Source organism: Phaenicophaeus curvirostris, chromosome 4 (genome assembly GCF_032191515.1).
Source record: "Phaenicophaeus curvirostris isolate KB17595 chromosome 4, BPBGC_Pcur_1.0, whole genome shotgun sequence".
In the NCBI taxonomy this organism is placed as follows: domain Eukaryota; kingdom Metazoa; phylum Chordata; class Aves; order Cuculiformes; family Cuculidae; genus Phaenicophaeus; species Phaenicophaeus curvirostris.
Window position 1 is genome coordinate 16,526,615 of NC_091395.1, and position 23,622 is coordinate 16,550,236.

Consider the following 23,622-nt stretch of genomic DNA (forward strand, 5'->3'; position numbering starts at 1 on the left):
CATGGTCTTAACAGTTTGCTAACTGCTGGCACTCACTGACATGGTTAGAGGATGCTTTTAAAGACATGCAAAGGATACAACTCAAAGTGTAATCCTGAGGTATTTGCATCTTCACAGCTCTACAGTAAAACTATCTGCTTTGGAACCAACCTGTAAGGCAAGGCGGCAGGCCTTGAAACATGACTTTTATGTAAACCAAGCATGCCAATAATTTATTTTTCTTTGACTTACTGTATTTCTAATGCAGCAAACAATGCTTATGGATATTTAATACTGCTTGTTCTGTTTTACATAACTTTTTCAAGGTTTTGGTTCTAAATTGATCATTTCTCTCAAACGCTTCGAAAGAGAGCTTGTTATTTGTCACAGACGTTCTTAAATGGCAGTTCTACCAAAAACCTAATTGAAACGTGTTGTACAAACTTTGATACTTAACTACTTTCATAATACAACAGATTAACTTTGTCATCAACTCATTGCTTTCCTACATTTCTCCTCAACTCCCCCAAAAGAAAACACTACAAAGGTCTCCTACTCTAGGGACTTGAAGTAAAGGATTAGGTAGCATTTGTGCAAGATGCAGATAACAAAAGCAAGAGTGAAGAAAATTGAAGAGACAGGCAAACTCCAGCAACAAAATGGTTAAAGAATCTGAATCATTGTTCTATGCATTTTGAGAGTCCGCTATATTGTGAACAGCGCAAACATCAGACAAGTTAAGATTACTGACCATTATCTCCTTAATTTTCTCCGCTTTCCTTCACATTCCCTCTTGCTATCAACGCACTATTTTTCCAAAGCTGCACTTCTGTTAAGAAGTAAACTTTCCCTAATCCGTCTATTATTGAGCCTTTAATTGGATTGGAAGCAGGGTGGTGTATAAAATAGCCCCTATTCACTCAAAAGGACTGTAGTTTTAGGGACTTAAAGGAGAAAGGTATTGTGAAAGAAAATCCACAGGGAATCAAGGATTAAAAGGTGGCTCTACTGAACTTATCAGCTCCACGACACATAATGAATTGTTTCCTTAAACAGGTAACTTTCTAAATAAATAGGCTCTGCTTTGAGATATAACTACCCCACCAAAACAGAAAGTAAAGTGAAAAAAAAAACTGTTTTAGGAGAAAATAAAGCAGATGCTGTTCCTCTGCCCAGTACCTTCAATCTAACAAATACCCCTTTTCACTCTCCCATAGGTAAATGGATGCACAGGACAGAGTAGAACAGCAGAATAGACCTTAAATGGTAAAAATATCCATCACGCTAATTCAGCCACTATGTGCACACACTGAAACTTCTCCCGAGTCAGTCAGTATTTCCAAACACTATGTAATATATTATTTTTAAAAGTTTTTATCCCTCTTGAGACAACAAAAATAAATAAATAAAGAGCATGTAAATCAAGTTTTGCTGTGTAAACAAATGGCATTAGAAAGCGAGTAACTGCTGCCACTCAGAACTGGAAAAAACTTTAAGATTTATTATGATGGTGAAAAGTGGAGAACTCCATAATGCAGAACCACAGAAGAGACAGACGGCTAAAATCTCCAACTATTTCTGGAAAGGGCAGTGGATGGCAAGACTTCCTCAGTTCCTACAGACACAGAAGTTACAGGAAGAGCACATCTTAATACCTGCAGAATTTCTTTTTGCTTCATGGTGGAAATAACTACCAAAAGCTTAACAGCAAAGTATTCGCCTCTCCAAAAATCATGTCAGCTCCCCAAGTGCTTTTACAGGAAACTCAGAACTGGTGAAATATTTGTACCAACTCCTTCTGAATGACACTAATGAACACCTATTTCAAATGTCTGCAAAGCAAATACACAGAGCACTGGACAGTGGAGACACAACACAAACAGACGTCTAACCTCCTCATGTATCCTCTAGCCCATGCTTTATTACCTGAAAATGAAGACAATGAGGATACTCTAGGAAATAGCTAAGATCTCTCCTTCATGTAGTGGCAACATAGATTGAAGTAGGTACAGTACAGCTGCTCTTTGGTCTGTGACAGCAAATTACCTTGCCACTGAAACTCACATTTACTCAGCAGGCTTTATGTCAAAGACCAGGAGAAAATGACAAAATATTACACAGCCAGTGGGACAATCAAGTATCCGCATCAGTATCCGCCTCTTGCCTAGAGCGAACTAGAACACCATGGAGGAGATGGCCTTTGCTTTCAACCTGTGTATTTATACCAAAGAAACCATCCAATATGCAAGCAAACCAAACCGTTATTTTAGTAGATCACATGCTCTTTAGTGATATTTTCATATCCACAGATGTTCACAGAAAATATTTCCTCAGCCTCTGTTGTACACATAATCATACTACACTAGCAATCCACCTTGAAAGAATTCAAGCTGGTGTCCACCGAATTCAGCTATGAAACTCATTCAAGAATCCTAGGAGTCCAAATGTGCTTCCCACCACTTTACTGCATGCCAAAGATTCCTCTTGGTTACTCTAGGTCACTGGAAGGCATTTCTTCAATCTGAAGGTTTCCTTCTATGGATCCAGCTGACTTGTTTGATGATTTCTTGACATATGTATATGTAGTAATGATTTTCACTTTTTGCATACCCTATGCCTCAAGTCGCAGCCAACTGAGAGACTATATCCACGTCAGCAAATTTTTCAGATATAATCTTGTGTAAATGGGACCTTCTATTTTATTCCTTCATCTCTATTTTTCTATACATGTACTTAGCTGTATTTTCCTTCCTGAATATTGTAAAGAAATGTTTTTATTTTTATTTTATCTTAGCCTCAATTGATTCTAGGATGATTTCAAAATAATAGGATATATCAAGGCATTACTCTCCCCGGAGCATAATAAATCTATAAACTAGGGTACTAGGGCACATTAGCGCATGCCTCAATTCTCCTCCATGTTCTCCAGAGTATCGAAAGGGTGACAGAACATGCGTCCAAAAAGCTGCAGGGGTTGAAAGCTTGTGTCATAGAGGTCAGAAGAAGAATAATCTTTTAAGAACTAGGGCGACTCAGAAGGAACGCAGAAAAATGGCAGAGTATATTCAAACACAAAAGATCCTCATTGTCATTTGTAACACAAATCAATAAAAAAAACATATTTTAGATAGCCAAACCGTCACGTCCAAAAAAACACGCCTGGGGCGAAAAGACATTACCTTTCCAGCTGAAAAACCTGTACCCCTTCCTACAATCCAGCAAATGAACGGAAGAGAAACCCTTGCAGACTGAAAGCATCATTTCCAGAGCTATTTAAGCAAACATAAATCCAGGCTGCTGCAGTACCACACTCCGTGGTCAAACATCTGCTATACCAAACCTATCTTGCAGTAGCACAAACACCAGGTAATGACATACAGAAGACTATTCCAGGGAGCTCAGCCAGCTGAAAACTGGCTCTGTGTTAGGGTGGAGGGGATTCAGCACACGTGCTGCAGAGCTGGTAAAATGGCAGAGTCAGAGCAGGAGGCGCAGAACCACAGCAGCTTTGACTTGCTCGAAGTTACCTGAGGGAGTCCAGAGCTGCAACCTGAATTCTACTATGTACGCACACAATATCATGCAAACAAAATAGAGGACCCCAAACAGTTTGATATGTATAATGCCGTATTTATTTATTTCTCACCAGTTACAGAAACTTTTCATATTGACAAGGACATGGCAAAATAAATACTTTAGGAAGTTTCTAAAGGCTGCAAGAAGGACAGAAAAAACATGCTACAGACCACCAATTAAAAAAAAGGGGGAGGGGGAAAAAAGACTACAAATGGTCTCCTGTTATTGAGATTATTTAAATATTCACAATAATAGCTAACCCTATACACATTAAGGAACTAATTATGTAATCACATATCCACAAGTCCTGTGAGAAGTATGTCAGGGTGTAGAATTTTCACGCACTCCAAAATGTTTTTTTCAATTGTTCTGTGCACCTCTCCATCGCGAGGATGTTTTTGTTGCTATCTGTGCAACTGAAAACTGCACAGTAAAGTACAACTGCCGCCTTCTTAAATGGTGCAAGAACCTGATATTTAATTACAAAAAGTATAAAAGCATAAAGAGTGTGACAAAACTTTTAACTGCTCATAAGGCTGAATCCAGAATATCTGTTTTGCTGACTAATATTTTAATCATCGCAAGATGGAAAAGCAAGTTTAAGGGGCATGGCAGGCTACACATGGTACATTAACCGTATTCTTCTGGGCAATCTACAATGCACCCATACAAATGAAAAACGTGCTCTTGGTGAAATAACCACTCCTCTATCAACAGCATTAGGCAAGTAACTTCCAAGCAGGCAGTTTCACTACTGGAGTGAATCACAGCTGCTGGCACTTTGTGCCATTCCCTATGGACTACAGAGAGAGTTTTTCTAGGTGCTATAAAAGAGAAGAACACAAGTCATTTACCAAAAGAAGATCAAATGAGTCTTCTAAGTAGAAACTGACCTTTCCTGAGTTTCTGTCCAGAAGGAAGGGAATATGCAGGGAAAGATGCATGTGGCCAAAGATTGCCAAGATTTGCCTTATCGAGAAAATCAGAAAAGTGGCCACAGACTTCAGTTAGACCTTCTATATACTACTCCAGAATTAAGAATGATACATTTTAAAACAGACATAAAATCTCATCCCATGATCCAGAGTGTGTCATATATGAACACATACAAAGTCCTTGTGCATAGGCAACCATAAAAGACATGCCCTTGTTTTACCTGTGTATGCATACATAAATATTAACAGATTTTATTAAAATCAAGGGTAGAATACATATCATTTGCTCTCGGCAGAAATTTACAGGGGCAAATTCTTTGCAAATACTTGTCAGATTTGGATAAATGTTTGAGATCCACCCTTGTATTTTTTCACTAGCCTACCTTCCTTCTGCAGAGAGGCATAAATTTTCTTTTAAATATACTGCACAGTAGTAAACACTGCTCGTGAATATAAGATTTATAGCATATTAATAAAATCATATAGGCTCACTGGCCTTAAATATACGAGGCACACAATTTAAGTTTTCATGACTACCTCAAAAAAGACCTAGAGTTGCCATGCAGCATGTTTAAATCTACAGACTATTTATACCTACACATCATTCACCTCTTACCTATCTCTAATTATTTATTTCCTCCAGTACAGGATAGGTTTCTGAAAGATTAATACTATATGTTGGGACTGGTATTCACTTTATTAGTTTAGGTTGAGGGGGAAAAAAAATAAAGTAACACTTGCAACAAGGAAGCATAGGATCTTAAAATTTGGTTCACATCAAAGAGAAACAAAAACATTTACCTTCAAATACAATGCCTAAAAAACAGTGAAAGAGAGGTAGGAGGCAGTACAACAAAAATATCTAGAATCCAGATTCCAACAAGCAACAAGAATAGTATCTGCAAATATCTTGGTGGACATCCTTGAAAAATACCTATAACACAACTTACAAATGCAAAAGCATAGAGATAGCAAAAAAAATCTGAAATATGATTTTCATTGCTGCATGTATATATAAATCGATTCACTGTTGGAAAAGCATATCAATCGAACTGTTGTGTATCAATTCAAGTAGAAATTGCTTACGAGAAATACTACTTCTAATTAATGAAACTCAACACTGTGGAGGAAAGGCTTCAAGGTTGTTTTCAAAAAGAATGAAATGTTTATGTTCTCAAACAAAACAAGCATTCTGATTCAAAAATTACCTTGGTTTTGACTGCTTAATTCAGGTATGGAGGTTAGTGATCTTTGCTTTCTATTATTGTCACACACCCCAAAAGTGCTAAGTGATTGATAAATGAAACCAAGTCAAAATAAAACAAAATATTTAAATTATCTCTTTTTTTTTATTTAAACCTGTCTCAAGCATGACACTAATTAGGGATATACTTGGGACCGATAAGGCAAGCCAGCAGATGCTGGTCTGACCAACTCTGTTTCGCAATAGTCATTACAAGCCAGAAAAAGTTAAAGCAATCACAAAGTTGCTCTCACTTGCACTGAATGCTAAGCAAGTTTCCTGCACTGAAGAGTAATTTTCTATTTCAATTTGCCTCCCAAATCAGAAGATCAATTTATTCCCACAGCCATAAGCACAAGTCAACACGCATACTCTAACATGAAAGCCTATGGGAAAATCAGCAACAGTTATAATTCTAGAATCCCTGCCATACAGAAAACATCTGAAATCATTAAACAAAAGGTATCTTAATCAAAAACTGACAGACATTTCCTATCCATCAAGAGACTGAGGCAAGCTCACATGTAACAGAAACCAACCCTAGTACAACAGGGGGAAACTAAAGGTTTCCATTCCACCTGTTATGCAGCAGATGTAGGAAGGGGGGGCACTAAGCAGGTAACTCATCATTTGCCGTGATTTAATTTAAATGAGACAAGAAAATAGCAGGAAGAGTACCCTGAAGAATAGGAGGAAGCAAAGTTCCCAACAGTGAAAAATTCTCATGCTCAACCGCTAACAGAGAGCAGAAATCAGTCAAAAGGTTTCTTCAGAAAAAGGCTCTTTCAAAACAAGTTTCCATGAAAATCTCTTTTTCTCAGAGTGCAGGTCATTACACCACTTGATCAGCATAAAATACCTAAACAACAGAAAATATATTTCACTGGGCAACGAAGGCATAGAAGACAAATCTATTTAAACCAATACAGAAGGAGAGTTTATAATGAATCCTCAAATGGAAACATATTATCAATGTAATCTGTGGTAAGTAAGAGGACACCAAAAATATCTAACAAGTTTCAAGATGTAAGTAGTCTACATAAATCTGAATTTATATAAGAGAATCAGTCCTCAATAAACCCATCTCTGAAATTTGCTGTTTTATGACGCAAATTTCACAGTTAGAACCAGCTCTCCAAAACTGAATATTAAACACAGTTTACTTTTCCTAAGAAAGACTTTAGAGGTTGCTCACAGGAACAAAAGCATTGTAGATTAAGCCACTCTTGCATAAAAAGATGGCTGCCAAATATAACTAACAGCATACAAGGTATTTTATGCAGGTAAACAAATACCCATAGCAACATGAAGAAAAGGTTAAATCCTTAAGATCCAACGCTCCTCAGTTTTAATTTGCATAGCATATACACACACTGAATATCTAGAACTCCATGTGGACTTTTACTCAGAAACACAACGTGTTGTGTTCAGATCTGTGGAGAGTAACAAAACAATGACATCCCAAATAAGCAAAAGGCTGTTCCATGATCGTATGAATTTATAAGAATTCTACCAATTATTTCATTAAAAAAAGGTAGAACTATACACTGAGGCCTCCTAAAAAAAAAACCAGCACAACCTAGAAGTTACTGCTTTATCTTAGCAAAGATAAATAATTCCTTAAAAAAAAATCCTGTAACTGTTACACATACATACAAACTCTCTACCTATTTAAATCCATTACTTTTAAATAATGAATTTGGAAGAATGAAAATTAGTTTTGTACATTTGTACATCATCTAGAAAATTCCACCCTGACTTCATTGACACAATCCTGACCTGATACAATCAATAAATAAAAGTGATTGTAATGCAACCTTCTGTGCAATAAAATTAGATAACGTACATAATACATTGCATCCTATTGATTCTGAAATGACACTGTGGAAGAGACTCAAGAGTGCTACAGTTTCCAAAAGATCTTGGCCTTGATTATTTAGCAGAGCCAAAATGTAGTAGTTTTTCAGAGGAGTTTACTTATCAACATTGTTTAACTTAACATTATGGTCTGAATTGTATACAATATTTTCACACCTGCAATACTTAACGCAATATGCTTTGGTGCAAGAGACAAAATTAAAGATTCTTGTTCTTAGTAGGACCCTTGCAGTATCTCTGGACACTTCCAAACAGAATGATGGAAGCATTAATCTAGATTTATAGTGTGGATGGTTTTGCTGTTGGATGGTTGGTTTTGGTTGGTTGGTTGTTGGGGGGGGGGGGTGGGGGGGAGAGAGGGGAGGGGTGTCCACATCTAATAGCACTTTGAGGTTTGTTCAGAATAAAAGATAGCAGATATTGGAGACATGCTTGTGATTACCTCCATTTCAGGAAAAGAAAAGCTTAAACAGAGGGAATAAAACGTCAGCTTGTAAGTTTCAGTACAGTATGGGGGAAAAAAAAAAGAAGAACATGTATTACTTTAAAAATGTTTCAGAAAAATCATAGACATAACTAATCACTATCCACCTTTCTATTAAGCAATACAAGAGACCAGTAATGACTTCCAATTTCAGGTAGGCGAGTCTTTAGATCGCCAACTTCTTTTACAACAATGTATTAATTTCAGGTATACTTTAAGAATCAACGTGTCTTGGCCCTGACTAACATACACCTTTTTCAACAGCACAACTACCTAAAGTACTATTTGTCACACGATGCTTTAACTTTGTTCTAAATATTTTGAAGTTGGAGGGGGAGGGCGTCTTACTTTTCCCATAGTTTGTTTGCAATTAGTTTTGGAAATGATTTTTCTTTGTAGTCTTCTGGAAGGTTTCACGCAAAATGCTAAACTGACTGTAATGTATCTCTAACATCTGTAACATGTTGACCGTTTCACTCCCAAACCCTTCAAACACGCGTACATACTAAACTGGCTGATCCACAACTGCTTTCAGACTGGGCCTAAACAACTCAGCACAAACACATTTAGAAAAGTATCTTTTGTGCTGCACTCTCATCCTACAATTAACTTCAGAAGTCCTCCTACAATCTGTACTTTAGCACTCAGAATTTTGTGACTTTTTCTTTCTTTTTCACAGCTACACACATTGTCTTCATAAAAAGAAATTGTTTTAAAGCGATTACTCTGCTAGTCTATCCATTGTAAAAATGTACTAGAACTCCATTTTCTGTTGCATGTATGTTTAACCTTCTTATTGTAAAAAACAGCCTTGCACGTACTAAAACTATGAAGTACTTGTCTTCTTTTCCTTAAAAATCAAAAGCCTGGTTTAAAATGCAGAGTGCTTAAAAATTAAAACAGAAGTAGCAGCTCTCAAACAAATTTGTTAAAAAATAAATTACCACAATAAGCCTAAATGCTCATATTCACAAGTTTTAGATCTTCGCTTTCACTGTATTCAGCATATTAAAATAGAACATGTGCTTTCAATGACTTAGATTAGCAACATGATCAGAACAACTTTGAAGCATTTTACAACAGGAATGTGCCATCAACACAGGGGTTTCTTATTCAGATATATTTTATCACGGCAAACTGTAATTCTTTATGCCCATTTAAAAACTCAACAAACTGTAGGTATTCAGACCTTACTTACTAACACTGTTTATTCCTAAACTGCTTGAAAATAACTTGACAAAGCTGATGTTCCAAACAAAGACCACACTTCCTGCTCTCATATGGAATCTGGAACACCATCAATGTTTTGTTCAGCTTGCATAAGTCACAACTGATTGGCCACAGTCCCTGTGGGCATGCCATTTCATCCAGACTGGACGGTTCATTAGTCATAATTACTATAACTGTACAGCAGAGACTGCAGTTTTATCTCATCATACATCTTTGATAAAGCTGCTTCTATTTCTGCTTCATCAGCATGTGAAGTTACATTATTGGAGCTTTTATTTTCCAATCTGTGATTAACATTAGTTGTTCTGCTTATGAAACACGCACCAAAATTCAAGATAACATACAAAGTAATGCCACAACGTGACCACTGTTTGAACTTTGTGCTAAAAATCATGCGGCAGTTCTTGCTACACAGGAAGAACGGATTCTGAAATGACAGAGGCACTAAGAAAATTTAACAAAGAAAACATGAACAAGGTAGTTTGTAGAGAATAAGACTGTTGGTTTGTAACGCAAACTATGACACCTTAAAAAAATTCATCAGTTTGGTCTGAAGGTTAGACACGGGAAATTTCTGACAACTGCTGGGTTAATCAGTATTTTTCATACAGTGTTTATAAAACTGCAGAAAACCAAAGTCTCCAACAGGAAGACCCATGGCGAAAAGTGACAGCTAAAGCACTGCACTCCCGTTAGTAAGCAGATGCTAAACCACTTAAATTTAATAATGAATATTAATGCAATCTTTAACAAAATGTATTTTAAACACATAAAAGTCACACAATAAGGCATTTCCCTGCTGTGGTGCTTGTTGCTGATTCTTCCATCTTATTGTGTGATAACAGGAAACACAAAGACCTGTGTTACCAACTGAATGTGCAACGTGTACCCATGATAGGCCACATAAACAGTCATAATCGACAGTTACATGCAGGCACTGAGGCTGCAAAAATCCCAAAGTAATTAGTGTTGTCTGAATGCAATGACATCTGTTTTCTCATGGTCCTCTAGACTTGTCAGGCCAATAAGATGTATATGAAAAAATATGACAAGCATTGCAAATGCCCTTCTGAAAGGTCTCACTTTGGGAAAAGCTGAAGAAATGACACATGCCACCTCTTTTTTGCCAATGTATCTAACAGCTAAAGCTTCAAGATAGGAAAAGGTCTTTTGAGTCATTTTACATTTCACTATGAAAGGTTTATTCAGAAGACAGCACCGTGATTAGGAAAGAATATATTGCAGAAGGTTTTGCTTTTTTTTAAAAAAAATAACAAGCTTCCTTAATGGAAGAGGAACATAATGTGACTGTTTACCTCTGAACAGTGTGCTTACATTGTGTAGCACACAATACATATTCATAGTTATATGTGCATATTTTTTGTTATTATCGTTATTGTTATTATTATTTTGCTTAAAGAATGAATCAAGAACAGTTTTACAGCCATGCCTTCTGACGTTGCAAAAACACTGCAGCCTTTTCATCCGAAGACGTGAGCTTTTGTTTTAGAATTCACAGCCTTTTTCCTTAATAGTGCCTATCGCTCCATTCTTTCTCTGGACTGTAGCATTATGTTTGAGCATGCGTTTTCTCCGAGAAAGACATTAGTCATCATTAACAGAAGCACTGACACCAAGTCTAAGTGCCTCTCCACAATGACCAAGTGGCAATCATCTTTCTCTTACCCTGTCACTGCTGATTAGGGTCTTCTTTCATGAAAATTTAATTTGTCGCCTTTCTACAGCTCCTTTTTACATTTCTGCAATAATACAACATGCCAGCAACACTAAAAATGCAGTAAAAGATGCTGTACCTGTTATAAGAAAAGATAAGATTCAGACTGCACAGCTGTACTTTTTACCTAGTTTCAACAGAAAAAAGGCCCTGCAAGATGTACTAACCAAGTAGCTGCTGACAGAGGAAAGAAAAAAACCTTAAATACTGAAGGCCTCAAACAACCCAGCACACCTTTGATCCAAGAAACTGAATTTTTTTTTTCCTCTGGAAGATCGCTACCCAGCCCCTCTCACAAAGCCTTGCTTGAAATAGATTTTTATAATCGATTCATTTTATAAATGCTTCAAATGTACAGGTATTCAGGGGGTTAGGTTATACAAATATCTATTAAAGCATTTCATAATCCACTGACAAATTTCAAGCCTAGGTCCATGTCAGTGTTCCTCTTGCAGTGAACTAGCCAGCCACGAAGAAAATGGATTTAGCTGCTGCAGGCAGATGAAAAAGTTTCAGTCATGTCTGATATTTTGCAGCTATTCAACATATAGAGTCTCAGATTCCTGCTCTGTGTAGCATTACAAACATTGTTAAACAAGATACCATACCAGTGAGTTATTTTAAGGGAGTTTTTCAAAACATTTACTCTTCTGCTTTATTTCAATTTGTCTAAAGATTTTTTTTTAATTATAAGCATATGCTATTTTGTTAACGTCTGTGCACAGCATAAAATCTGACTGAATTCCGGCTTCTAAAAAACGTAGATACCTAACATCCCTAAAATAACGTCACAACCTTAGAAAGCTTCAGGAGATGCAGATTAAGACACTCAAGTTTATGTAACTGACCCTCCATACTATATATTCCATAGTATATTTTTAAAAAAAAAACCAACCACTAATTACAATTTTTAAGTTCTCCCAATATCTTTCAGAATTTAATTAAGTGTAAAGCTAAAATTTGGATCTAACTATTAAATCCAGAAAGCACAGCTAGTAAAATCCAAGTAATAAAAACTTTATATAGCTTCCTAAAGTATTAGTACTCCCCTATTGACCCAAAACAGCACTGGTAGTCAAAAAAGAAACTGTATTGCTAGCACTCTGGATTTATAAGAAAGCTCCAATACCTTTAAATAGTCTCCACATACGAAATTTAAGAAGAGGAAACTAGAAATTAAAAGTGCATTTTGAATGGCAGACGGTGATTGTTGCATTGCTGCGGCAGTGCAACCTTGATTAAATGCAGAGCAATACTAAAGAAAAAAAGCAAACCCCTGCCATGGTAACCTAAATTAACTACTGAACCAGATCATATTTATGCAGAAAGCTGGTGTTTTAAGCTAGTCTACCCGATCTCAAGAACTCTTTGACGTTCTTAAGAGCATAAAATAAAGTTAAGCTTCCCCGGCCGCACTTCTACCGTTGTTTTGTTCTCTCCATTCTCCTCGGCCCTTGGCCTGACAAGCCAGGAACGCAGATGTCGAGATCCTCGCTCTGCATCCATGTCAAGTTCAAGTACGGAAGTTTAGCTCTTTGACTCCCTTGCCCACATCCAAGTCACTTGTCAGTAAAAGGTTGGGCGATTTATTGACCACTGCTGGACGCGGACTGTCAGGGCTGAAGGAAATATGAGAGGGGGCTGTCGCTACTATTCTGGAGCTCATTGATAATGACATACCTGCCTCTGTCACCCATTACCCATACTACAAACTACTTAGACCTAACTGAAAAATCAATAGCCTACTTGCACTGGTTCCTGTGGCTGCCTCCTTTGATTGTCAGCTCCTGTCTAGGGTCAGCACTTACATGAAAGGGGCTGTGACTGCCTGATGCTTTCAGGACAACCTAACGATATGAAACTAGCCAACAGAACAGTAAATTCTGTCCCCCTGCCCTCCTCATCAATTAGGCTTTGACTAGGCTTGCCTGTAGAAACCTGACCTTTTAAGTTTAGGTGAATATGGAACTAGCTGAACACGCCATTGCCCTCAGCACTGAGCCAGGAAATCCACTGACAGGTTAAACAAAACAGAAGGTTGTAACTGTCATAATTTGCATTGCACTTTCACGCCAACAAGGGTGTTATCAGTGGGGGCAAGCCCTGGAACACACAACGCAAGCACCCTAAGTCACTCTCCTCATAAATTTTCAAGTGAAGGGAGATAAAATATAAATTCACAAATGACTGCACATTTCAAGTCCCACTTTCTTTCAAGTTTGCACTCTGGAAATCCACAAAGTACACATAAACAATCCCCTTTCGTAGGCGTGCTGGCATTCAGATGCCATTTAGAATGAACTTCCAAGATAGCTGATGAATGGGCAAAAGCTAACTGCCTATGCCTCTCAAGGACTCTTGTATTAGATTATTCTTTGTTGCATGTATATACATATATATATATGCACGAATACTAATCATTAATGGATTTTACACATGTATGTACCTGTACTTTGGAGCAGCAGGTAGGCATAAATAATTTAAAAGTCCCCCGAGAGCCCTAGTAGTGCTTCTGAGTAGTATTCATTCATACAGCCTTTATCTTGCAAGTCCATTAGCAACATCTGAACATCCCCCTGACTACAACTAAAGGATGCTACATTTTAACACATCTGCCCTCCTTCAAAGAACATTGACAACCATGAGGCAACGAACTAAAGCAAGAAACCTCAGATCTAAAGTGAATGCTGAATTATATCCTGAAGCTGAACACAACAGTTTTAGTTACCAGATATAGAGAGATTGGAAAAAAAACCCACTCACAACGTAATACCTGAATGTCTTGCTCTTCCTTTCCTTCAAAATAAATAAACAAAGGATTAAAATAAAATTAAAATATTTTAAAATTCTCTGATTAGTCCTCCTTTCTTATATATCAGTTTTCAAGAAACGATGGGTTTGTGTCCTTTTGTGCTCCTGCTTACATAGGCCTACCATGCTCAATATAAGCATTACTGGAAAATACAGACAGCAAGTGTGATCAAAACAATTCATCCAATTTGAACATTTGAGCTTCTTCGCACCATGAAAGGACTGGCTACCTCCATGAACTACAATTATTATTACTTTCAAACTCTGAGAATGCTAGGAATTTTCAATGCATTTTATTTAGCGCATACAGTTAACAACTTTTAATGTAAATACACAAAGTACTCCTGAAAACCTCAGGCAAGATTCAGAGCGATAATTTACCTCATGCTTTTTACCCCACAGCTGAACCTTTTTAACTCCCACATCCTTAGTATCCTTCTCACACAAAAGCATGCAATGACAGATATAAGCAGGAGCTCTTATGTAAATAAGTGATAGGAAAACTGCTGCTGTTTGGTTTTCAAAATTTAAGATTCAATTCCAAACCTCTAGATACCCTTGTAAGCTTTTCTTCTGAACGCTGCCTCAACATATGCCAGTCACTGCATTTAGCTGATTTCAAATACACTTAGGAATTGGTATTCAGGAAGGAAAACAGATGAGTTATGAAAAGAAAAAAAACTCTTGTAATTAAAGCTTCAGATAACACCTTACATGGCAATAATATTTGTCATATTGTGACACTGAGTTGTTCTGAATACACATCACAGAGAAAAAAACGGAGAGAAGACTTCTTAAAAATAAAAGCATAGAACTGCATTAAAGCAGTTTTTAATAAACACAACAGCAGTTAGAATTAATACTGTACTCCAAACAAACTACAGAGCAAACACTAGTTAAAAATGGTAGACCTAATTGAGTCTGGATGGACCCCTTTGCAGACCTAAAGCAATGATTAACTATGCATCTGGTAGCATGTCAAGTCCTTTTTGTGTGCCTATCTGATAGTGAACTGAAAGGGCATGGACAGTGTCCAGTCCCAGCAAGCAAATCATTTGGAAGCAGTCATAGCCATAGATCAAAGATTTTTCACTCTATCCAAAGTCTATTTAAACGTACCAACCCAGCCTCTTGTTGCAGACAAAACCAGTTAGAAAATAAGAAAGACTCCTTGGTATCCAAAGATAATAAAGGAAGATAGAAGTAGAAAATGAAGAAAAGAAACAGGCTGGCAGAATCTTGATTTCCATAGGCCAAGACAGCTGTTTTACATCCTAGTTTTATTTCAGATGGTTAAAGAAAAGGAACAATTTCCATTCCTTAGATCACCGAATATTATTTCAATTAAACTATGCAGATGGCTTCTATACATTATTTGAGCCAATAGAGTTTCCCCTTCCCAACCATGTGCGATGGTACCTTGAACTGTTTTGCACACAGATTTCACCTATTTCATAGGAAAACTAAAAAGAAAGCAGCATACAATCATGAAGTACTCTGAAATACGCACAGCAAGATATAAAATAGGAATAGCTATAATCTGGTTCTCTCATTAGAAGTAGCAACAAACCCCCTGCATTGATTTTATAACTGGTAATGTACTGCTTTTATGTCAGCATAGTACTTTCAAAGAATTAAAGTTTAATACTGTGAAGTATAATACATAGAAAAGTATAGGGCTCTAACTGTGTATTTAAACTGTATTACAGTTGAATGAGGGAACAATTAGAAGACTGTTCAAATAGTAAACTTTTTTTTTTTTTTTAAAAAAAAAAGAAAGAAAAATTGAATAAAACTTCCATCCGTTTCTACTAGATCCAAAGTCAAAACAAAGTCATCTTAAAATATGGCGAGAAGAGAGTGAGCGAGTGACTCTATGTATCCCATGCTGGTCACCAGTGCTATTGAGAAGATTGAGCCCTCTCTCTTCCCTCCTCCCACAACACCCTTTCCCTTTATAAATTGCACTCATAGAGACCCACTAAAAGGCTGTAACCTGTACAGCTGTTGCTGAGAGGCAGAGGATTTCCCATTGCTACATGTGGTATTCGAGAAAGTACTTTTTAAAATGTAAGCATATAAATGAGAAGCTTTCACTTCTGGAGCTAGAAACTGACATTTTAAAAGGATACAGTTTAGAGAGTTTTAGACTAACTTACAAATATGCTTCATTTTTGGCTAGCTACACAAAGTTTTTGATCTTTAAAATATTTCTCTAATCAATAAAACAACACAGGCTATTGTTTGTTGGCATGATTACTTACACATATGCACAGATATGTGAACATTGAAGACAATAAACATAGCAATCATCACAGAGCTCCTGATAAAAAGAAAAGTTATGGCCAAGCGCCTACAAACTGATACATTTTTTTAATTTCCAGAACTTTGACTTTGCTGAGAATATCTTCGTAAAGTGCTGATTTAGCCTCACAGCATTTTAAAGAACCAGACAAGACATTATGTAGCCCACCTCACATTCTTCTCAAGCGAAAAAGTGTTACTGGATTCAGCAGGAGGTCAAGTTGACAAAATCTTGGCACGTTACATATTCTCATAATTTAGAAAAATAATGTTATTAGTGCAATTAATATTGTAAATAAAGACTAGCCAACACACATTAATTGGACTATTTCTACTGGATAAAATCGCATGCACCAACTCCAACTGCCTCCAAACAAAACAATAAGCCCACGAAAAGCTTTAACAAGAAGAAAATGCTACAAAAGCACTAGAAATATTCCATGTCTGATTTTCCCTGATAGGTAACTTACTGAGGACAAACTTACAAAATAGTATTTAGTATCCAAAACAATCTCACAGCTAAAAGACATCTCCATTAGTCATCATGAGAAAAGAAAGACCGCTACTTTTAATACAAGATTCAAAGCATTACAGAACGCCTTCAGCTGTAGGTTGCTCAGGGTTAAACATCAGAATATGAAAACGTTCAAATTTAAAGACTGACTAGGAAAGCAAAAATAAAATACTTCAAGAAGTAGTTGGAACCCTCCCTTTTCCCACTGCATAAACAAAAGCAAGGGGAGACTTAGAAACATGTATAAATTATTTAATCACCATACCATTTGATCTGCGTGGAAAAAAAGCAAAAGATTTATGCTACACTCTTAACTGATGAGATGCATTAATGACTGTAGAGAAATGAAACCATCTTTTCTCCCACAGTGTGCGCTACCAACTAATTTCATAAACACAGTCCGTAGAACAGACCAGCAGATAGTAATGCTGAGCCGTGACTTTGAAGAAAGGGTACACACTGTACACTACTGAATGTAAACAGAATTTTAGATGTCAAACCCACAGTAGCACTTACTGTAACTAACCCAGTTTTGCTGTGGAGAAACACAACATGCATTACTGAATCATTTCTTTTCAAATCCATACATTCCCTGCAGCAGTTCAAGCTCCATCAGCAGTGCAGGAATGTATGAAAATGACAGGCAAAGGGCACTAGTTCTTTTCCCATACTGTTCTTCTATAAATGGAAGCAAGAGTCGTACAAACCACTTAAAGCTGAGAATATCTGAAGACTGATCTCCAGGAAAAAAAAATATTACGATGTTAGGTTCCAGAAGCAGATTAATTATTCTGTTTTCCGCAAAACCCTTACTTTTAAATGAAAGGATGGAGAGGAAATAAACTACTAAGAAATAACAGAACACTAGCTGGGTCTCATCCACAAAACTGTCACAATAAAGCACACAAACGCACACTTATTTCACCCGCTATTCATAAAAACATTTCTTAACCTTTTTAGGAGCACCTGTTCAAGCATTCACTTTTCCTTCTCCCCTCAGTGAGCACAGAGGGAGAGAAAAAGGACATATTTGGCAGAAATCCTTTCATAGCCTCAAGTCAATTTGATTAAACTTTGATTTGCCTTAAAAATTGACAGAAACTTTAAAATACACTGTTCAAAATAGAAAAAGCTCTGAAACACATAATGTGTGCCACTGATAAGCTGGTTAGGCAAGCAAACGCAAGCACACTGCATCACAGCACAACAAGAAAGTTGTGTGCACCTCGCCAAAATTCTGAGCTGTTTTCAACGTAGGTTTTTTTCTTCTGTCGTTTTCTAGGGGTTAATAAAAACCCATAGCATAGAAAATAGTTGCCCGTAGCAAGTCCACACGCCTGGATTTACAGAAGCCCGAGCTCCCTGCGGGACCAGGAGGGAGGAGGCAGGAGGAGCCAAGGCAGGAACAAGCCTTCTCCGCACACCCAGTCCCCTTCCCAGTATCTTTTTCCAGCAGCCCTCGCTAACAAAACGCTCTTGCTCCAGGCAGCGGCGTGCTGATGTTGGCACCGCTTAAACCAAACAAACACGATGTTTAACAGTCAAATAAAATGTCCCGCAGCCTCCCTAATGAATTTGTCAAGGACCATCAGATCACCCCCCGCCCCTGCCTCATTAACTCAAGTATGATGAGACGGATTATAACGAGAGAATACAGATCAATCGGTCTGAAGACTTCAAGTGGCTTTTTAGCCCCGAGAGCCCCCCTCTCTGCGGCACGCACAGGCACACGGGCTTTTTAATGGAATACAGTATCTCCTGCTGCTGGAGGGGCTGCCGCTTCGTTTTATCCACCACCGAGGAGCTGCTGATGGACTTCTACGCTAACATACATTAAAGCAGAGGTGACAAGGGCTCTTCAATTACAGCCTCCTCGGATCCTGTCCCCCCCGCCCTCCTTCAATTATTCAAATTCCTGCACAGATGAAGCCGGTCTCAATGCGGTGCGGGCACCAGCGCCCAGGCACGGGAGAGAAGGGCTTCCCGTGCATTATTTGCTGGAAGTGTTTAAGTTTATTGCTCAAATGATGTTTCTAATTAGCGCCGGGGCAATAAATTAAAGTCGGCTTTTGTTTAGCTGATTTATTATTTACTAGAGCCTCAACCTCAGACAGGAAAATTGGTAATGAATTGTTTTAAATCGGAACACTAGTAACGCTCCATCATTAGTCACTGTGCCCCCGGGGGCGGTGGGAAGGGGAAATCGTTCGCTCCTTTTTTACCCAGAAAACACGAAAGCAAGAGACACACACACACACCCCCCCCACTTCCCGACGGCTCCGGCTTCTCCTCCGCGCATCCCGGGGCTGCCCGCTCCCTGCTGGCACTGAACCCCGCTGGGAGCTTTCCCTGCTTGGGGCGGGGAGGACGGGCAGAACAACCACCCGAGGGACCGGAGAGAAGCTCCAGCCGCGGCCCCGGGGCGCTCCGAGAGGACCGGCCGAGCCCCGCGATGCCCCCGGCGCCGGGTCGCACCGAAAAGGGGTCGCAGAACACCTCGAGGGGAGCCGGGGGAGAGGTGGGGAAGACAGGTCCCCGAGGCGGAGAGTCCCGCTCCAGCCCGAGCATCCCGGGACGCCTCGAGCGCGGGAGAGCAGCGCTGCCAGCGCCTTTGCTTTCCCCTCGCCGCAGCTTCCCCCCAACCCCGTGGGAGCCGCTCCCTTCTCCTCCATCGCGTGGAAGATGCTCCCTTCTCCTCCACCTCGTGGAAGCCGCTTCCTTCTCCTCCATCCCGTGGAAGCTGCTCCCTTGTCCCTCGCCCCTCGGAAGCGGCTCTCCTCGTACCCTTCCCCGTCTCCATCCCGCCGGGGACACCTGGCAGCGCCGCCCGCCCCCATCCCCGGGAGCGGAGCATCCATGGGGACGCCGAGCCGGTGCTGTCCTCGGGGAGAACGGAGCCGCACTAACTCCTTTCCAGCGCGCACGGCCGGCACCCAACATGTTTCTAATTTAAACGCGCGCGGAAAGCAGACGGCGAGAGTTTCTTTATTAAAATCGGCCAGCTGCAGGGAAAGGAGGAAAGGGGGAAAGAAAAAAAAAAAAAAAAAAGGAACGGGAAATGGCGAGGAGCCCGAGCGCCGGGCGAGCCCGGAGGCGCAAGGAGGAGCGCGGGGCGTGGGAACGGCGCCGGGCGGGCTCCCACGGGCACAGGGCGAGCATCGAGGGAGGAGAAACATGGATTTGTCCCGCAGCAGGTCCTGCCGGGGGGTGACAGCAGCCCGAGCTGCTCCCGGCGAACCGGCAGGACAGTTTTACGTCCGAATCGTTCGACGTTCTTATGAACGCAAACTTGCATAAAATACCGTTTCCTTCTCGAATAACTCAATCCTAGGCTTTAGGAGGAAGAACGGAACTTTATGGCACGAAATTTATCTAAATTAACGTGACCGAGGGCAGTAAAACAAGGTGTGCGACTCTGCTCCGGCGACGCTCTCGCCGTCCCCGCTGAGCCCCGCGTCACCGACACGAGATTTACGCCTGCGGTGAAGCCCCGGGGCGCCTCTCCCTCCCCACACCGCCACCACCGCCGGGTCTCCTCGCAGCGAGCACACGGAGCTCCCCTCCTTCCCCTTCACCCGGCCGACACGGCAAAGTTGAAGCTTTTATCGCCCCTATCCCGTGCTGGGTCGTAGGAAGAGCGTGAACCCCAGCACCACCACAATCCCCAGCACCACCTCCTTCCCCGACCCAGTTTTAATGCCAGGCAACCCCAGCACCACCACCTCTTCCCCACCAAGCCCTGTTTTAACACCGGCCAGCCCCACCAGCATCACCACCAGCAGTATCACTATCTCCCCCTCCACCCTGTTTTAACTCCTGTCAACCTCAGCACCACCAGCACCTCTCCCCGAGCCCTGTTTTAACGCCCGTCAACCCCATCATTACCAGAAGCACCTCCCCCTCTCACCAGCCCCGTTTTAACGCCGGTCAACCCCACCGGCATCCCAGTGCTGTTCTAACGCCAGTTAACCCCAGCATCACCAGTAGCACCATCTCCCCTTGGACCCCGCTTTAACACCGGTCAATCCCAGCACCACCCCACCAGCACCTCTCTCCCAGCCCTGTTTTAACACCAGTCAACCCCACCAGCACCAGCATCACCATCAGCACCACCAGCATCACCACTATGTCCCCCGCCGACCCCGCTTTAATGCCGGTCAACCCCTGCACCACCCCACCAGCACCTCTCCACCAGCCCCGTTTTAACACCAGTCAACCCCACCAGCATCCCCGTCCTGTTCTAACGCCAGTTAACCCCACCAGCACCTCTCCACCAGCCCTGTTTTAACGCCAGTCAACCCCACCAGCATCCCTGTCCTGTTCTAACGCCAGTTAACCCCAGCAGCACCTCTCCCCGAACCCTGTTTTAACGCCAGTCAACCCCAGCACCACCAGCAGCAGCACCACCACCACCTCAGCCCAGTTTTAATGCCTGCCAACCCCAGCACCACTACCACCAGCACCTCTCCCCTAGCCCTGTTTTAACACCGGGTAAGCCCACCAGCATCACCACCAGCACCATCAGCATCACCCCTATCTCCCCCGTCGACCCCAGCCCCGCTTGAACACCTGTCAGCACCAGAACGTCTCCCCCAGCCCCGTTTTAACGCCGGGTCAACCCCACCAGCACCACCTCTCCGCCCCGTCCCCGCGGAGGAGGAGGAGGAGGAGGCCGGGGGGGGGGGGTCGCGCGCTCGGCGCGCTCCGGCTCGTGCGCGCCCCCGCGGCCGCCACGGCGATTGGTCCGCGGCGCTGACAGGTCGGCGGCGATTGCAGGAGGCGCGGCCCCGCCCCGCGCCCCGGCCCCATTCATAAAGTACAGGGCCCGGCGGCAGCGCCCGAGAGAGAGAGAGAGAGATTGAGATTGAGAGAGGGGGGGGAGAGGCGCCGAAAGTGAGAGCCTCGGCGCGTCTTTCCAGGGGTGGGGAGGGGGAGGAGAAGCCGTCCCGGGCGCTGCAGCTACGCCCTCCTCCCGCTCAGGATAAAACACAGTCAAAGATTAAAAAAAAAACAACAACAAAACCAACCCCCCCCCCCCCGAGCCCCCCCAGACAACCAACAACCGACCTCTAGATCTCTCTCTCTCTCTCTCCAAGCAGCAGGACGGGAATGAGCGCTCACAGACCAAGTGCACACGTCTGCGCGTAAAGATAGAGAGCGAGCCGGGTTCAGACAACGCCTCCAGCAGGAAAAGGGAGATCAACAACACCCCCTGACAGTCTGAGAGCGGCAGCCAAACTCATGCACATCTCTGGCGGTGCCACGGACTGAACGAGAGAGCGAGGCAGACAGACAGACAGACACAGAGTTCGCTCTTCCGCTCCGGGCGTTGCTCGCGTCCTTCTCCTCCTCTCGTATCGTGTGCGGTTTTAAACTTCGGCTTTTCTGCGGGGACCTTCTGCGGGAAGTTTTGTTTGGGTTTTTGGTTGGTTTTGCGTTTGTTTGTTGTTGGTTTTTTTGGGTTCTTTTTTTTTTTTTTTTTTTTCCATGACCCACTGAGACGGCGCTTTCTCCGCGGCTCGGGGGGGCGGGCGCCGAGCGCAGGGGCAGCAGCGACCTCCGCGTCCCCACCGCCACCCCAAACCCGGCCGCTCGCCCTCCTCGCTTTGTCGTCTCCCCGATTTTTTTTCTTTCTTGAATTTTTTTTTTATTCTTTCTCCCCGCCGCCTTCTTCCCGGAGGGGGTCGGGGTCCGCGATTTGGCCGGCGCCCTCCGCAAAGCTGCAGCCCCCGCTAAAGCATTGGATCCCTCAACGTACTGCGAGAGCCCGGTGTACAGCCCGGACCTGTGCCCCAACATGATCGCCGCCCAGGCCAAGCTGGTCTACCAGCTCAACAAATACTACACGGAGCGCTGCCAGGCGCGCAAAGCCGCCATCGCCAAGACCATCCGCGAGGTGTGCAAGGTGGTGTCGGACGTGCTGAAGGAGGTGGAGGTGCAGGAGCCGCGCTTCATCAGCTCCCTGAGCGAGATCGACGCCCGCTACGAAGGGCTGGAGGTGATCTCGCCCACCGAGTTCGAGGTGGTGCTCTACCTCAACCAGATGGGGGTCTTCAACTTCGTGGACGACGGCTCCCTGCCGGGCTGCGCCGTGCTGAAGCTGAGCGACGGCCGCAAGCGCAGCATGTCCCTCTGGGTGGAGTTCATCACCGCCTCGGGCTACCTGTCGGCCCGCAAGATCCGCTCCCGCTTCCAGACGCTGGTGGCCCAGGCCGTGGACAAGTGCAGCTACCGGGACGTGGTGAAGATGATCGCGGACACGAGCGAGGTGAAGCTGCGCATCCGCGAGCGCTACGTGGTGCAGATCACGCCCGCCTTCAAGTGCACGGGGATCTGGCCGCGCAGCGCGGCGCAGTGGCCCATGCCGCACATCCCCTGGCCCGGGCCCAACCGGGTGGCCGAGGTGAAGGCCGAGGGCTTCAACCTGCTCTCCAAGGAGTGCTACTCGCTGACCGGCAAGCAGAGCTCGGCCGAGAGCGACGCCTGGGTGCTGCAGTTCGGCGAGGCCGAGAACCGGCTGCTGATGGGCGGCTGCAGGAACAAGTGCCTCTCGGTGCTGAAGACGCTGCGCGACCGGCACCTGGAGCTGCCCGGGCAGCCCCTCAACAACTACCACATGAAGACTCTGCTGCTCTACGAGTGCGAGAAGCACCCGAGGGAGACCGACTGGGACGAGGCGTGCCTGGGCGACCGCCTGAACGGCATCCTCCTGCAGCTCATCTCCTGCCTCCAGTGCCGCCGCTGCCCACACTATTTCCTCCCCAACCTCGACCTCTTCCAGGGCAAACCCCACTCGGCCCTGGAGAGCGCAGCCAAGCAGACGTGGAGGCTAGCCAGGGAGATCCTCACCAACCCCAAAAGCCTCGACAAGCTATAGGGTTAACACTCCCCCCAGCGCAGAAAACAAAAAACAAAACAAAACGAAGCAAAAAA

At 42.6% G+C, this 23,622-nt stretch overlaps 2 protein-coding genes across 5 annotated transcripts in view; one reads left to right on the forward strand and one right to left on the reverse strand.

Moving 5' to 3' along the window:
- The window catches only part of LRBA (LPS responsive beige-like anchor protein), a 401,088-nt gene that overhangs the window by 153,161 nt on the left and 224,305 nt on the right, over nucleotides 1-23,622 (reverse strand). The window lies entirely within an intron of this gene.
- Nucleotides 22,269-23,616, forward strand: MAB21L2 (mab-21 like 2). Its single transcript, XM_069854857.1, has one exon. The coding sequence runs from the start codon at nucleotides 22,487-22,489 to the stop codon at nucleotides 23,564-23,566; it is 1,080 nt and encodes a 359-aa protein (XP_069710958.1). The 5' UTR covers nucleotides 22,269-22,486; the 3' UTR covers nucleotides 23,567-23,616.